The sequence below is a fragment of the Neoarthrinium moseri genome, assembly GCF_022829205.1.
Source record: "Neoarthrinium moseri strain CBS 164.80 chromosome Unknown scaffold20_Wmoseri_CBS_16480, whole genome shotgun sequence".
Classification (NCBI taxonomy): Eukaryota; Fungi; Ascomycota; class Sordariomycetes; order Amphisphaeriales; family Apiosporaceae; genus Neoarthrinium; species Neoarthrinium moseri.
The window spans coordinates 164,887-179,481 of NW_026055134.1; the positions used below are offsets into that span (position 1 = coordinate 164,887).

The 14,595-nt window shown below is 55.4% G+C and overlaps 4 protein-coding genes across 4 annotated transcripts; all 4 read left to right on the forward strand.

Annotated features, from left to right (window-relative positions):
* Nucleotides 1-222: 222 nt before the first annotated feature.
* On the forward strand, nt 223-1,497 carry JN550_006042 (uncharacterized protein; the record flags this gene model as incomplete). Its single annotated transcript, XM_049317737.1, has 1 exon — nt 223-1,497. One exon carries the CDS (start codon nt 223-225, stop codon nt 1,495-1,497), a length of 1,275 nt encoding a protein of 424 aa, XP_049171928.1.
* A 949-nt stretch (nt 1,498-2,446) lies between these two features.
* JN550_006043 (uncharacterized protein) lies at nt 2,447-3,123 on the forward strand (the record flags this gene model as incomplete). The annotated part of the gene is made up of 3 exons (XM_049317738.1): nt 2,447-2,570; nt 2,642-2,844; nt 2,947-3,123. The coding sequence occupies 3 exons, from the start codon at nt 2,447-2,449 to the stop codon at nt 3,121-3,123; spliced, it is 504 nt and encodes a 167-aa protein (XP_049171929.1).
* Nucleotides 3,124-4,378: 1,255 nt separating this feature from the next.
* On the forward strand, nt 4,379-8,773 carry JN550_006044 (uncharacterized protein; the record flags this gene model as incomplete). Its single annotated transcript, XM_049317739.1, has 10 exons — nt 4,379-4,401; nt 4,461-6,029; nt 6,187-6,308; nt 6,967-7,199; nt 7,414-7,435; nt 7,503-7,555; nt 7,629-8,002; nt 8,063-8,425; nt 8,489-8,687; nt 8,750-8,773. The coding sequence occupies 10 exons, from the start codon at nt 4,379-4,381 to the stop codon at nt 8,771-8,773; spliced, it is 2,982 nt and encodes a 993-aa protein (XP_049171930.1).
* An 833-nt stretch (nt 8,774-9,606) lies between these two features.
* On the forward strand, nt 9,607-10,815 carry JN550_006045 (uncharacterized protein; the record flags this gene model as incomplete). The annotated part of the gene is made up of 2 exons (XM_049317740.1): nt 9,607-9,677; nt 9,750-10,815. The coding sequence occupies 2 exons, from the start codon at nt 9,607-9,609 to the stop codon at nt 10,813-10,815; spliced, it is 1,137 nt and encodes a 378-aa protein (XP_049171931.1).
* Between the last annotated feature and the right edge of the window lie 3,780 nt (nt 10,816-14,595).

The following is a 14,595-nucleotide window of genomic DNA, read 5'->3' on the forward strand; positions in this document are numbered from 1 at the left end:
CTTTATGACAAGCCATACTGGATAACCGGCACGTAGATTAACATCGATGTACTTGGTACGTCAATCATACTTTTGGAAGTTTTCAGAAAATGGTCGGGGCGGGAATAGTTCCCGATCATGAAGTGGCAGTAAATTGATATATCTGTGTGGCGTCTACCTGCTCTCAACCTTCTACCTAATATCTTGAACTACCAAAGAAACTGTTATTCTTGTTCGAAAAATATGGCTCTACCTTTTGATCCAAATGATTTCTTTACGCAGGTTCTGCAACCGAACAGTGTCGAAGCTGTTTTCGGTGTGCCAGACTCCAGCCTAAGCGGTTTACTCAGCTTTTTTGCAGCCACCATGCCCGCCCCTCGACATATTGTCACGGCCAACGAGGGAGGCGCGGTTGCTCTTGCTAGCGGCTATCACCTAGCTACGGGGAAACTGGCGCTCTGCTACCTCCAGAACTCTGGTTTATCCAACGCCTTGAACCCTCTGCAGTCCTTGGCTTCAAACGCAGTGGCGGCCGTGCCCATGCTACTCATGATTGGGTGGCGTGGGAAACCCGGTATCAAGGATGAGCCTCAGCACGCACTCATCGGTCCCCAACTTCTCGAAAATCTTGATGCCAACAGGATCCCCTACGAGCATATCCCTGAGACATTGCAGGAAGCTCGGACTGTTGTGTCTCGTCTTTTTGCGAAGGCTTTGAGCGAAAAGAGGCCCGTCGCTCTTGTTGTACCTCCAGGCGCTTTCAAGCCTTTCAAGGGCCATGAGCTGGATCAATCTGCTAAGCTCCTTGGCCGCCTCGATATAGGATCTCATTCTATCGTAAGGAATGAGCCAAGGACCTGGTTATTCAAGTACCCGGACCAGCCGTTGCCACTCACTAGGGAAGCGGTGGTTCGAGGCGTTCTCGGCCGTATCCAGAAGAAAGATATCCTTGTCTCATCTCTCGGAGGGACTAGCCGCGAGGTATACATGGTCCTGAAAGAGCAGGAGAGGCCCATATCACGCGTGTTCTTCGTGCTGGGAGCCATGGGTCATGCTTACGGCGTCGCCTGCGGCGTCCGCCTGGGCTGCACCCAGTTGAAGGCGCCCATGGTGTACTGCCTCGACGGCGACGGGTCATTCCTGATGCACGCGGGCAACAACGCCGTGCTCGCGGATGTGGGCCCTCGGGGTATGGTGCATGTCGTCGTCCACAACGGGGTGCATAGCTCCACCGGGGACCAGCCCCTGTCCATCCGCCTTGACGCCTACCTCGAACTGGCCAAAGGGCTGGCTTACACCCATAAGTTTTTTGTGGATACAGCACAGGCCCTGGACAGGGCCCTAGACTTAGCTGCAGCTGCAGCAACGGCTACTCCCGCCCGAACGGCGGAAGCGGAGAACAAGGGGGTCGCAGTTCTCATTCTTGTCCTGGTGGGACCTGGTCAATCGGCCAACCTCCCGCGACCGACTGAGACTGCTGAGTGCTTGAAGGATCTCTTCATACAGAGCCTTGAGTAGATGATTATTGGGCATATCTTGGTACAATCTGGTACGTTCATATAGCTATAGGATCCATGAAGTCCAATATATCAAGGTTGTTATACACACATGTCTGGTTATGATGGTGAAATAAGCAAGCCTCGGTGTTACTAGTAAAAGATGCCGCAAGTATGACTCAACTATAATGTCTATTGCTTCTCTTAGGTCGAGGCGGAATAACTCAACACTGCTGATCCTCCAGACGAAACAGTGGTAGGAATGTACAACCTCTGTTGTGCGTTCCACAATAGGAATTTGTGATCTAACACGCATGTGACTGACGTTCACACTACTCAACATCAACTGTGCCGGATGTGACATATGGCCGGCATAAGTTTCACCAGTTTCCTGTTTGGCATAGGACTCATCGGGATAGAAATCGAACCGTATCCATACAACGAATGAGGTCCCAGGTTGTTCTGATCGCTCAGAGGATGGCGCATAGAAGTAGCAGATACACCTCCGTCGTATCAGCAGTTCGGTGGAGGCAACAAGGAATAGTTTCACACATGGAGCTTACATGCATTCTCTGATGTAACTTCTCGATGCAGTAAACTGTCACGCGCTCAATTGCCACATCTCAGTGATGAACATCATGGGTCCACATTCTGATACTTGTTCAATCTCGGCGATTTTAAACGACGTGCAAACTTTGTACGATGTCGGCTCCCGCGGCTTGCCCAATTTGTGCTTGATAACAATCCGGTTTTTCTTTCTTGGCCATCCCCTCTAGATCAAGAAACTCCGTATACGAAGCCGGGTAGGCTGTCTGATGGCATCACTGGTACGGATCTGCAGCTGATATCGAATGACTGGGCGTATAAAGTACAGTTTTGATGCGAAGAAAACTTCTCTCTCTGATACAGCTCTCAATCACTCAACACATCACTCGTACTGAAACATCACTTATTCATCAACGACCATCAGGATGACTGCGCTCCAGAAAGGCGACAATTTCCCCAGTGGTGTTACCTTTGACTACATACCGCATACCAACGACAAGACCAGTATTAATACCTGTGGTGTTCCAATTAAATATGATGCTTCGAAAGGTAACACAGTTTACATGCTGGCCGAGCACTGCTAGGAACGTTTAGTATAGAGACTGACTGCCCCGTGGTAGAGTTCGCGAGCAAGAAGATTATTCTGGTCTCTGTACCGGGTGCCTTCACCGGAACCTGTTCTGAAAAGCATCTTCCGGGCTACATTACCAACCTGACCAGATTCAAAGAAAAGGGCGTCGACCAGATTGCCGTTATTGCCTACAACGATGCCTACGTAATGAGCGCGTGGGGCAAAGCCCAAGGAGTGCAAAACGACGACATTGTGAGTAGACGGTCCCGTCTCCCCCGGCTATGGTTGCCGTTGAAGGCACACGATGAATGGTGCTTGAGCACTTGATGTCCATTAACACGGCATAACGGGCAGATTTTTCTTTCCGATACAAATGTCAGCTTCTCCAAGAACCTGGGTTGGCTGAAGGGGGAGCGGACTGCCCGATACGCTCTCATTGTTGATCATGGCAAAGTCGTGTATGCCGAGAAGGAGCCTGCCCGTGAGGTGACAGTCTCCTCGGCCGACGCAGTGTTGGCAGAGCTCGCATAACGCGTGCAGCAGGACATGGCGGGTGTGACGGGCAAGGCCCTGACTCCTGCACTTGGACAGAGTCGATTCCTGCCGTGTAGCCCGAATTTGTATAGATCGTCAGCCAATGACAGGCAGATTAGCAATCTATCATATCTGTACAGAGCATGTACGGAGTATTGATAAGAAAAATCAAGTTCGTTTGACGCTATGAGAAGTCGATAGAGAAGGCTCGTCCTCAACCCAAGATCCGAGTCCGGTGCCGAAAGCCCCTAGATCCCATGCAGACATTCCTGCATCGAGTGCGTAATGACAAACTGTACCTTGTTTGCCCACGGCATCTTAGCCGGTGTTACGGACTGGCTGATGCAGGTGGTTGTTGGGGTGGGGTACGAGGGGTCAGGGGTGGTACGTTTACAAGCACACTCAAAGAATATAATGTTGAGGCTCAAGGTGGTATTGTCACGGTGTACCTACGAATGCGATGCGTAGTGACTGACACAACCCTGAGGCGGGTCTGGCGTACGTGCCGTCCCGTAGCGACCTATTGTAAGCGGGCGATCTCGCAGCGGCCGCCCGTCATTTCCTCGACAGCCCTGCCTGGAAAATAGTCAGCGTGCGCGGTCGGGTTGCTTTGTTACGTTACCTAGTCCCAAGTTAGAGCCTCCAACGCATGTGGGTTCTTGAGAGCTTAACCTCAACTTACCTCCCGGCGACGTATACCCCTGGCCGCAATAGTGCTACAAGGATTGGGCAGGCCGATCACGCAACGAAGCTCATGGCTCGAGCCGCTCCGCAATCGCGGCGAGGTCGCCGGTCATGGGCATTAAATCTCGGAGTGGCGCCGGTGTGCAGGGTTCGCATCTATATAATGCGCCGAAAATCTCGGAGACACGCCGGTCCATCGAGTGTCCAGCCTGTGCACCGTATTGCTTTCAACTCGTTCAAGCCTGCTTGCTGCAGTGGTCCCGGTAGAAACCACTGGTTCTGCTCTGCCGCCGTACAGTAGACATGAGCAGCTCCGATCCTTCGACCCGGCCGTGCAATGGCCCAGGGGTTGCCCCAACACAACCGACACCACCAGAAGCCAATCGCAAGACCATTGCTTGTGAAGCTTGCCGCAAACAGAAGGTAGCTCAATACCCAATGTCTCATGTCCTTAGCGGTCGTAGTTCTGATGATTTTGCAGGTCCGCTGTGACATGACCGACGCCAGACCCCCGTGTGGGCGTTGTAAGAAAAAGCGCCTACCTTGTACGATAAATCGCAACATACAGATGTTCATGGAAGATGATATTTCGTATGTGGCCAACCCGGAATCTAATATTGGTCGCCATCGCCTTATTGATGCCTTTCCAGGTGGAAACAGACCGTAGAGCGAAAATTACAAAGCATCGAGGCCAATTTTGCAACTCTCATCACGAGCCATTCCGCCAGCAGCCCCGTCCTACAAAGACCAGAGAATGTATTGGCAGTAAGCGAGACTACCCCCGAAGGCTACGAATACACTGCCTCGTGCACAGCGACTACCGAAGCCACCCGCTGGAGGCTGGTAATAGACCTTGAATCAAGTCCGAGTAGCCTCCCAGGCCTCTGTTTCGATCCCGCTGCCCATTTACGCCCGAACTCTTTCCCCGATATGATATCTCGTGGCATTATTACTCTTGAAAACGCCCGAAAGTACCAAGCCGTGTACCAGGATCGACTTGATCACTTCTTATACGGTGTTCTGGGAAACCACAGCGATGCCACATTCGAGCACCTCCAGCAGGTATCTCCCATCCTGAGCACAGTCGTTTGTGCGGTCGGCGCACTCCATGCGGCGTCGACCGACTACGAGACGCTACGCGCCGAATTCGTTACCCTGAGTGGTGCCCTAACGTTCTCAAGGAGAAATAATATCGACGATGTCCGAGCACTCTGCATAGGTGCTTTCTGGATAAGCGATCTTTCTTCTTCACTGGTTACCATGGCGGTCCGCATTGCCACGGAGCTGCAACTACATAGAAGTTTTGCGAAGGCTCTCCAGGGTGACCGTGAGAGTTACCTCCGCGCACGATTGCACTATCTAGTATACGCCTGTGACCATCACCTCTCAATACCCTACGGCCGACCCCCTCTTACCCGAGAATGCGAGGCCGTGCAGAACGTGCGCGACTTCCTCGATTGCAGGCATGCCAATCATGATGATGCGAGGCTGGTGAGTCACGTCTTACGCTGGAGAGTCTGGACGGAGATCTTTGATACCCTGGGACCGAACGTTGACCGGCCTCTTTCTGATGTTGAGATACTGCTGGTGAGACGGTTCGGCAACGCTCTCGACAGCCTCCGAGTGGAGTGGACGGATAAGCTTGGTCCAGATATCCACGTTGGTAATTACCCATGGAAAGGCGTGGGCATGCAGCATCATTTCGCCAAATTGTACCTCTATTCCCACGTTTTTCGGGGTCACGGCTCTGGCCAAGCCCAGCACAGAGTTTGCAACATGGAGGTAGAGGTGTATGAATTAGCCAGTTCGGCTGTTCTATCCGCCATGTGCATATTGCGGACTGTGACTTCAGACCCCGAGATGCAGTCCTACCTCAATGGGCTGCCGACTTATTTCCACGTCATGATAGCTTTCGCCGTCGTGTTCTTGCTCAAGGTTTCGACACGGTTCTGTACCTTTTGGGGGATGGACACCCACGAGCTGAAGAGTCTGATAACTAAGTTGATTACCGTGCTGCAAGAAGTGTCGAGAACGATGCATTCGCAGCATCTCCTGGTCACCATTACAGAATGCGCCAGAGATGCCCTACAACGAAGCTACCCCGTAGATGTTCTCGCAACGGGGGGTGGCTTGGACACCCTCGCCCAGGTCTCACATGACGACGGAATGAATCACAACGACATGTTTGAAAATGGGACTGTGGGCCAATTCTTTAACGAGTACGATTTTCTCATAGATCATGTTCAATAACCGAGTGTGCAGTAATTTTGACTTCTAAGTGCATAAAGCCTCGCAACGTCAAGGCGCATGTTCTACCATAAGCCGGTCTATATTAATCTAGTTTACTCTACTATCCAAACCACGACAGTGTAATAGTTTGAAGATGGTCAAGCAGACCGACTGTGGATTTTCGGGCAGCAACCAGTCAGTAATCACCGTGACTCGGAGCACGCCCGGTGAGGGAAAGGAGGTAAGTCCCATCCGGGATCGCCTTAGTGGTATGATGAGTGGGAGGATGAAAAGCACATGTATCTGTACAGTAGAAAGCATGAATACGACAGACAATAAGTGAGGTCAAGCATATCTTATTCCATGGCAACTATCCACTTCGTGGCGTACAGACTAGGCCTGAAGAGGCAATAAAATTATTAACGTGAGGAGAGTTCGAAAAAAAGGACCTAACGGAGCCTCACGCCCAGCCTTCCCGAATTCTTGAACCAATTTCACCCGCAGCCTCGTGTCGCAAACCTTGCTGCACCACGTACATTCCGCTGTTCACCTCACATCTCACGGGCAGACGCAGTTCGCAGTCGCCGACGCCTACGCAGCCATGGACGACTCCGAGAGACGCACCGCGAAACGGTCGCGCTTCGACCAGACCGAGCCCGAGCCTCGCCGATCCCGCTTCGATCGTCGCTCCCGCTCGCCGCCCGCCAGGAAGTCCGACGCAGGTCGCGATCGCAGCCCCCTCAAGGACGACGGCAACGGCGCCTCGGAAGCGAAGCGACCCTCGCCCGTCGACGCTGCTGCAGCCGCAGGTACGTCCCGTCCCTCCCCTCCCCTCCGCGCCGCGCCGCGCGCCGCATACAACACGACACAACACGACACAATACAATACATGAGTTGCAAGACAAGCATGCGCTAACTCGCCGACAGCTGCCGCCGCCGCCAAGATCAACGCCCAGATCCAGGCAAAGAAGGGCATCCAGCATGTCGACGTCCCGCCCATCCGGTCGACCTCGACCGACTCGCCCGGCCCCAGCGCCTCGGGCGAGGCCGCCAACATCAACGGCGAGATGTACGTCGCCGATGGCGACTACATCAAGGACATCGAGGTCAACGACTTGCGCAACCGATATCTCCTCACCAAGGGATCGACTCAGAAGATGGTAAATACTCCTTGTGAATTCCTACTGATTTACTTCAGACTCGGCCTCTCCCGGCTGCTCTCTCTAGTCTCTGTTTTCCTATCCGCAAAACATCACTCCAGTCCCATGTACTCACCCAAACCCCGTGTGCGGACAGTCCTGCTTACCAAGAAGCATGCTAGCTCGCACGCGAATCCCCTCTGTGGCATCTGCTGACCTCAACTCCCTGATCTAGATTAAAGAAGAAACCGGTGCCGGTACGATACACCCCCGACGCTCCATTGCTTTTACTTTTGTGTAGAGAACTCAAGTTGACTTTGAAAGATGTCACGACCCGCGGAAGCTACTATCCCGACAAGAGCATGGCCACGGCTGCGGTGAGTGCTATATCATCCCTCCCCTGCTGTTCAGCCAGCATTCAGGCCGAGTGAACTGACATCAACCTCCCAGAACCCCCCGCTATACCTCCATGTCACGAGCACCTCGAAGCTCGGACTTGAACAGGCTGTCGCCAAGATTGAGGAGATGATGAAGCAGGAACTGCCCAACCTTGTCGACGAACGACGATTCAAGCGCCGAGACCAGGAGCAAGTTGAGAGGGACGAGTTCGGGCGACGAAAGTGGCCCGAGGCCAGAATCCCCATTAGCTTGGAGCCCGTTCAGGGCTTCAACCTGCGTGCCCAGGTGGTAGGACACGGCGGTTCTTACGTGAAGCACATTCAGCAGGAAACAGGATGTCGCGTTCAGATTAAAGGTCGCGGTTCCGGCTATCTCGAGGCATCGACCAACCGCGAGAGCGATGATGATATGTACCTGCACGTAGCGTATGTCTCCCTCCCCATCGCTCAATCTTTCTTTTTCCCTACTGACTCTTTGTGTCCTAGAGGACCCGATCCGAACATGGTCGAAAAGGCGCAGCAGCTTTGTGAGGACCTTCTCGGGAGTGTCAAGGAACAGTACGAGGAATTCAAGGCCCGACCTCCGCGACAGTCGTATGGAGGCCATGGTGGACACGGCGGCTATGGCGGCCACCACGACCGCCACAACAGAGACGACAGATCCGGCAGCGGCCAAGGATACGGAGGCTACGGCAGCGGTTACAGCAACTCTCCTGCCCCTGGCGCCAACTCTGCCTCGCCTGCCCCTGGTGCTGGTAGCCCGGCTAATGCTAATGATCAGTATGCTCAGGCTTACGCACAGTACTACGGCGGCCAGGATCCCTATGCCGCATACGGAGGCTATGCAGCGTAAGTGATTTCCACTGAGAGCCCCGTTTCTCATGTTTCGCGGTGCTGACATGAGTTCCACAGGTATATGCAGTACTACCAGCAGTACTACGCTGCTGCCCAGGCGCAGCAAGGGTCACCGGCGCCCCCGGGAGCCTCGGCAGGCTCGCCTCCTCCACCGCCGCCGAGCGAGGCCCCCCCGCCGCCTCCTCCCGGTGGTGCTGCACATCCGCCTCCGCCTCCATCTGGCTCGCCCCCTGGCGCAGCCGGTGGGTACGGTGCTGTATGTCTGAACCTCGTCCCGAGCCGGATTTGGTATCAAGCCTTGCTGACACATTAAACCAGGTTCCGCCCCCTCCCGGTCTCTGAGAGCAGGCAGAGGAAGTCGTGTTCTGGAAGGCAGACTTCGCCCCGGAGAAACCAGGGGAAGCGGGTTCGCAGACGCCGAACAGCGGGAGAGCGTGCCCAGCGGAACACAAACATCTATATACTTATGACGGATGGGAAAAGCTTTGTGGATATGGGGTCAGCTTGGACTCGGGCAATATCCAATCCAGCACGCCAACAGGAAGACGAGAGTCACGCCAGAGTGGTCGCGCCAGACAGCAAATTGTGGCCAACCGCTCTGGATGATGATGCCAAGCCGGAAGTGACTTTTCCCACCTGTGCTGCTCATCTTCCCGGCCTGGCGATGTGGTTCATATGATCATCTTGAGCGTTCGGAGGGTCTGGGCTTTATTATAGTTATTGTGCTTTTCGGCCAACAAAGGGGCCAATCTCTCAGGCCTCTCTAGCTCTGGAGTAATAAAGCGATCAAGTTTCTCGACTATTGCCCGTCATTTTGCCGAGATCCCAAGAGCCAATGGACGACTCGTCATGCACCTGGGCATTCTCCATGGACGTACAGTTCAATGGACGCATCCATACCCAGAGGCTACCTGGGTATTTAGGTAAAACCCATGAGGACCCTGGGGACCCCCTAAGTTAGCTTCAGCACTTGGATGTACCCCACCATAACCGTGGACCTTATCGACCTCGCGACGTCAGCCCTCCGGCTATCGATAAAGCTGCTCCGTCTCGCAGGAATGCGGCCTGGGAACACGAACACCGGACACCCTTGCGATTGGCATGCCTTCACAGTACTGACACCATTCATATCACCCCCAGTCTGCGGCTAGACGGGCGCTTTGCATCCTGGAAAGATGAGCCATCAACGCTACCCGTCCATGGACCCTGTGAAGGAGCCGCACTCTGTCTCTCTCAAGGTGCTGCGGTATGTACAACAGAGGCCACCCGCGCCCGTTCCTGTATTCCGTTGCTGACGTGCCGACCATCGCATACACAGCCTGTCTAGACCATCCCTCGTCACCCAGCACCCCCTGACCGACCCCCTCAGCACCGCGGCCGGCGCGCGGGCCCAGACGGTCGCCGCCTCCCTGGCCTACCAGTCCAGGAACACCACCTCGAACCCGGACCCCTTCCTCCTGACCCCGGTCCTCAACCTCCCGCCCTCGTTCGGCTCCGCCTACGTCGGCGAGACCTTCAGCTGCACGCTATGCGCCAACCACGAGGTCCCCCCCGACGCCCCCGCCGCGCCGGAGCAGGCGGACGCCGCCCGGCGGCCGAAGAAGTACATCCGCGACGTGCGCATCGAGGCCGAGATGAAGACGCCCGGCTCGAGCACCGTGCAGAAGCTAGCGCTCGGCCCGGGCCCGGGACCTGCCGCAGCCCCTGCTGCTAGTGCAGGCGACGCAGAGGCGGGCGGGAGCAAGGGCACGGATCTGGAGCCGGCCGCGACGCTGCAGCGCATCGTCAACTTCGACCTCAAGGAGGAGGGCAACCACGTGCTGGCCGTGACCGTGAGCTACTACGAGGCCACCGAGACGAGCGGCCGCACCCGCACCTTCCGCAAGCTGTACCAGTTCATCTGCAAGGGCAGCCTGATCGTGCGGACCAAGGTCGGGGTCTTGCCCGCCGCGGCGGCCGAGGGGTCTGGCGACGAGGACAAGGAGAACCGCGGGGACGCGAGCGAGGCGGAGGCCAAGGCCAAACCCAGTGACACGACGAAACCGCGGCCCGCCTGGATCCTCGAGGCCCAGCTCGAGAACTGCTCCGAGGACGCCATGCAGCTGGACCGCGTCGGCCTGGACCTCGAGCCCGGCCTGCGGTACCGCGACGCCAACTGGATGGTCAGCGGCAGCGCCAAGCCCGTGCTGCACCCGGGCGAGGTCGAGCAGGTGTGCTTCGTGGTGGAGCTGGAGGACGACGACGGGCAAGGCGGCGCCGCCGCGGTCGAGGAGTCCGAGGACGGCAGGGTCATCTTCGGCGTGCTGGGCATCGCCTGGCGCACCGAGATGGGCAACCGGGGCTTCTTGTCGACGGGCAAGCTGGGCGCGAGGATCACGAGGTGATCTGGATGGTGGTGATGGGATGATGAGGGTTTATTGTGCAGACCATGGCGGGTCATTGCTATAAGCTAAGGTGCTTTTCGCATACTACAGAGGAAGGACAAGCCGTGTTGATTTGATATATTGCTACGTGGGACCTTGGCTACGTGTATATGCGGAAATCAAGGAAGGTGGTGTAGGCCGCTCGGGATGTGTTCCCAGCGGTCACATGGGATGATATGGTCATGAAGTTGAAGTCAGCATTTGGGATTCATTGTCGATGGATGGCAGCGCGGTGGCTTGTTCTAGATGCGGTGGCCTTGGACACAGTCTGACGATGTCATCACTTCTATAGTCGTCAGAGCTCAAGGTCAAGAACCATTGCCAGGCCCTGGGCAACTGGGGTAGCTCCCCCCAAGGCGCAAGACTCTTACATAGAGGACGAACAAGGAAAATCAAAGCTAGTACCCCACATGATATAGCACATGGTCTGCTCACATTCAAGGGAGCCGGCAGATACGGCAGACCCCAGGAACGGGAATCCTCTTGAAGAGAGGGAGAGAGCACGTGGCGTCCCTAGCCCCATGATCAGCGCAACGGTTATTGTCAAAAGCAAGCCACAGCCGCGCTGGTGGAAGTTTCCATAGCGCAGACCTGTGTACGACAGGTCCCGAGTTCCGCTATCTGAAAGAATATCTGCGCTCGGCACGACAGCCGAGCGATCTGCCAGCCAAGGACCAGCTGAACGAGCTTGTGTGCCTGTGCGTGTCCGTGTGCACGCCCTGGACGCGTGTGCCCTCCCGTGCTTACCAAGGTATCTAAGATATACAGTACTGTAGATCGTCCCGGACTTGGAAGAAAGCCGCGGCATGTACAGTATGTAGCAGCAGGGCCCGGCAAGGCTTGCGGTGTACGGCATGACGACAGAGTCAGACGCAGCTTCTCTGCGGAAGCCTTGCGCGATAGTATCCAAGGATTCGTGGGGGGTTCCTTCACTAGCGAGAACCTAAGGGTTGACAGGCGTATGACCTGCCAACCCGGGAGTTTGATATCTGCAGCGGCGTTGAGAATAACTATAAACTACGGCTTGTACCTGCAGATACGAGACGACGCCGCCTATGAACCGGTGCGTGCAGTAGGGTCGATTGAACTGCGGAGATCCCTGCTTTTGGTTTCATTTTCCATTAATCTGGTTGTTCAGCTGGCTTACTACATAGTAGACTCCTTGGCCTCGTCAGACCAGCGCGGTAGCATGAACTGGTCGCGAACCAAGTGGTGCTTCTTCTCTTCTCTTCCATTGATTAGTGAACGCGCGAGACAGGTTTGGATTGACCCTGGGGTTCCTGACTTGCGCGCGGGAGAGCTAGGTCGGGAGTAGCTTGGGGGGCGATCTTGACTCAATGTGCTGCTAGCTGCTAGCTGATGGACTCAAGGGGCACACGCTGAGTGTTTTACGCTCAGGTGATACTGCGTGACTAGTCAGGTCGCGTGTGACCGCCAGCTAACTGATCAAGGGCAAAGCCGAGTGCCGTCCAGCTCATACGTCACCTATGCAGGTACGCACAACTCTAGGAAACAAGCTTTCTCGAACATTAGCGCGCAGGGACAGGAAGCAAGGCCTGGAGCGGTCCTCCCTCGTGTGGCACTTGCCCTGGGCTGAGAGTATAGTGCCACAAAGTGTACCCGACGTAAGACCGTTGGCTAAACTGAGAGATAGTCTGGGACGCATGGGATGGGACACAGGTTGGATCGCTCAACCAGCAACCGGCGACCCAGGCCCTTGGGTCGAGGGCCTCGGGCAGGCCAAGATTCGAAAGGTGTCCTGGGCTCTCATTGGAGGTGCCCGAGGTGTAAGTCAGCAAGGGAGGCACTGGGGATTCGAGTATCGCTCGGGCCAGTATAGCGTGGATGGCTGCAGTGTCTCTGACAAGGTGCTAAATCCTGGCCCGCGGCCTCCCAGGTAAGCAAGGTTGGGTATGCTTCAATCTGGCTACATGTTAAGATGGACCGAGTGGCCGAGTGACCGATGTCTGAAACACATAACAGCCTGTCTCTCGCATGGCTATCTGCAGTGGCGTTGCTGGCTAATCCAATTAAATTGGTCCGCCAATCTCTTTATTGATTTCAAACGAGACCGTATGGTATCATCTGGTATCTTCTGTTCAAGTTGGAAGATTAGTCGAAGATCTTGCTTCATACATGTCTTCATCCGACGCACCAAACTCGAATCAGGGACATTCCGCCCGAGGCCGGATACGTAAGTCATATACCCTGGAAATGTGCATGGAGACGTTTATTTGACAGTGTATCTATTTGAAGACCAGGTCGTTGAAGAGGCCTGGTGTGCATGACGTGAACTGATAATGTGCATGGATTGCCGTATAACGGCCAGGATGCTGGGATGGCACGCTGCACGTGAAGAACTTCGACAGCCTCAAAAATTTTGGGTTTCCCGTGTAGAGATACATCCCGAAGGACTGTTAATAGAAAACGCGATGTGACCTCTTCCCGGCGGCTCAATGCCTCAATGGTTCCTGGTTGCGAGCATGGATTCCGGAAGAACGGAAGGGCCCTGGAGCTAATTACCGGCTAGGTTGAACACCGTAGCGAAGAGGCAAGCGGATATGAGACCGGGAATCTCGTCTAAACCTGTGATATTGAATGCAGGAACAAACACGGTTGGGGAGGTCTACTCAGTTAAGTGTCCTCTGAAGAGCCCTTGGATCCGCCAATAAAGACGGGGAGGGAGCGTCAAATTGAATGGCTTCACCGTGCAATAGCATACAGGAGCACGTTGGCAGATCAGGGGAGGCTGCTGCAAGGAGCCAACGACTAACTCACAACAGTAACCGCTGCGGCTTGCGGCTCCGAAGGAGATTTTCCATGGACTACAATTGGCCCCCCCGTAAATCTGCGCACAGCGGCGCCCGATGCGTCCAGGCTAAGGAGAAGCGGTCGGCAGGAGGTGGAGGTGAGGCATCTTAGTGCAGATCTATATGTCACCACATTTCCTAGCGGGCGGCCAGTCTTGCCATTCTCAAAATCGCGATGGACATTCGGCGCTGATATCGTCCGTGATCTTCGTGCGGTGGGTTCATCCTCGGTTTGTGCTTGACAAAAAGGGCATATCGTTGGTGATTGAGCTGGACTGGGTTCGTGTGCAAGGGAGGCGTTAACGGCCAAGCAACCAAGACCCTGGATCGGAGGTGGGTGTGAACCAGGGACCACGGCCTTGAGGATTGCCCTGGACGCCCATCCCCGCTCCCAGGGTGCCGCCAATCGTGTCCAAAGTGCGACGCAGCCCAACGTGATATTCCCAAACGGCACTGTCAGGGCAACGGCTCCCTTGGGCGCACGTCGTGTTCGGATGCATATGTTTTCTGACTGATGCCTGCCATATTGTGGATGTCAGCGTGATAGGCTGTTCCAAACCTGCCACTGCCCGGCTGAACCACCACACTGCCCGTGGTGTACGTGCGGGTCGTCGTAGCACCACATCTGGACAGTTAGTGGAGAAGGAGAGAAAGAGCCACATATGGTCAGGGATCCCCCCGAACAACTTACCAACGCGGCCACGCCGCGCCGTGGCCCTGGTCTTGGGCAGTCCAGGACAGGCCACTTAGACTGAGGGTTAGCCGTATCGCTGAAGCAGGCCTAGAGGAAGGTAGGGGTCGGCAGGGTCGACAGGGGCCGGATTGGGGATTCGAAGCTGCAGGTCGCATGCGACTACGATTCTGTTTCGCCGCGCATCACCGCCTCCCACAAGCCCATTGATCCAAGATCGGCTTGAGAGGGGGATATACA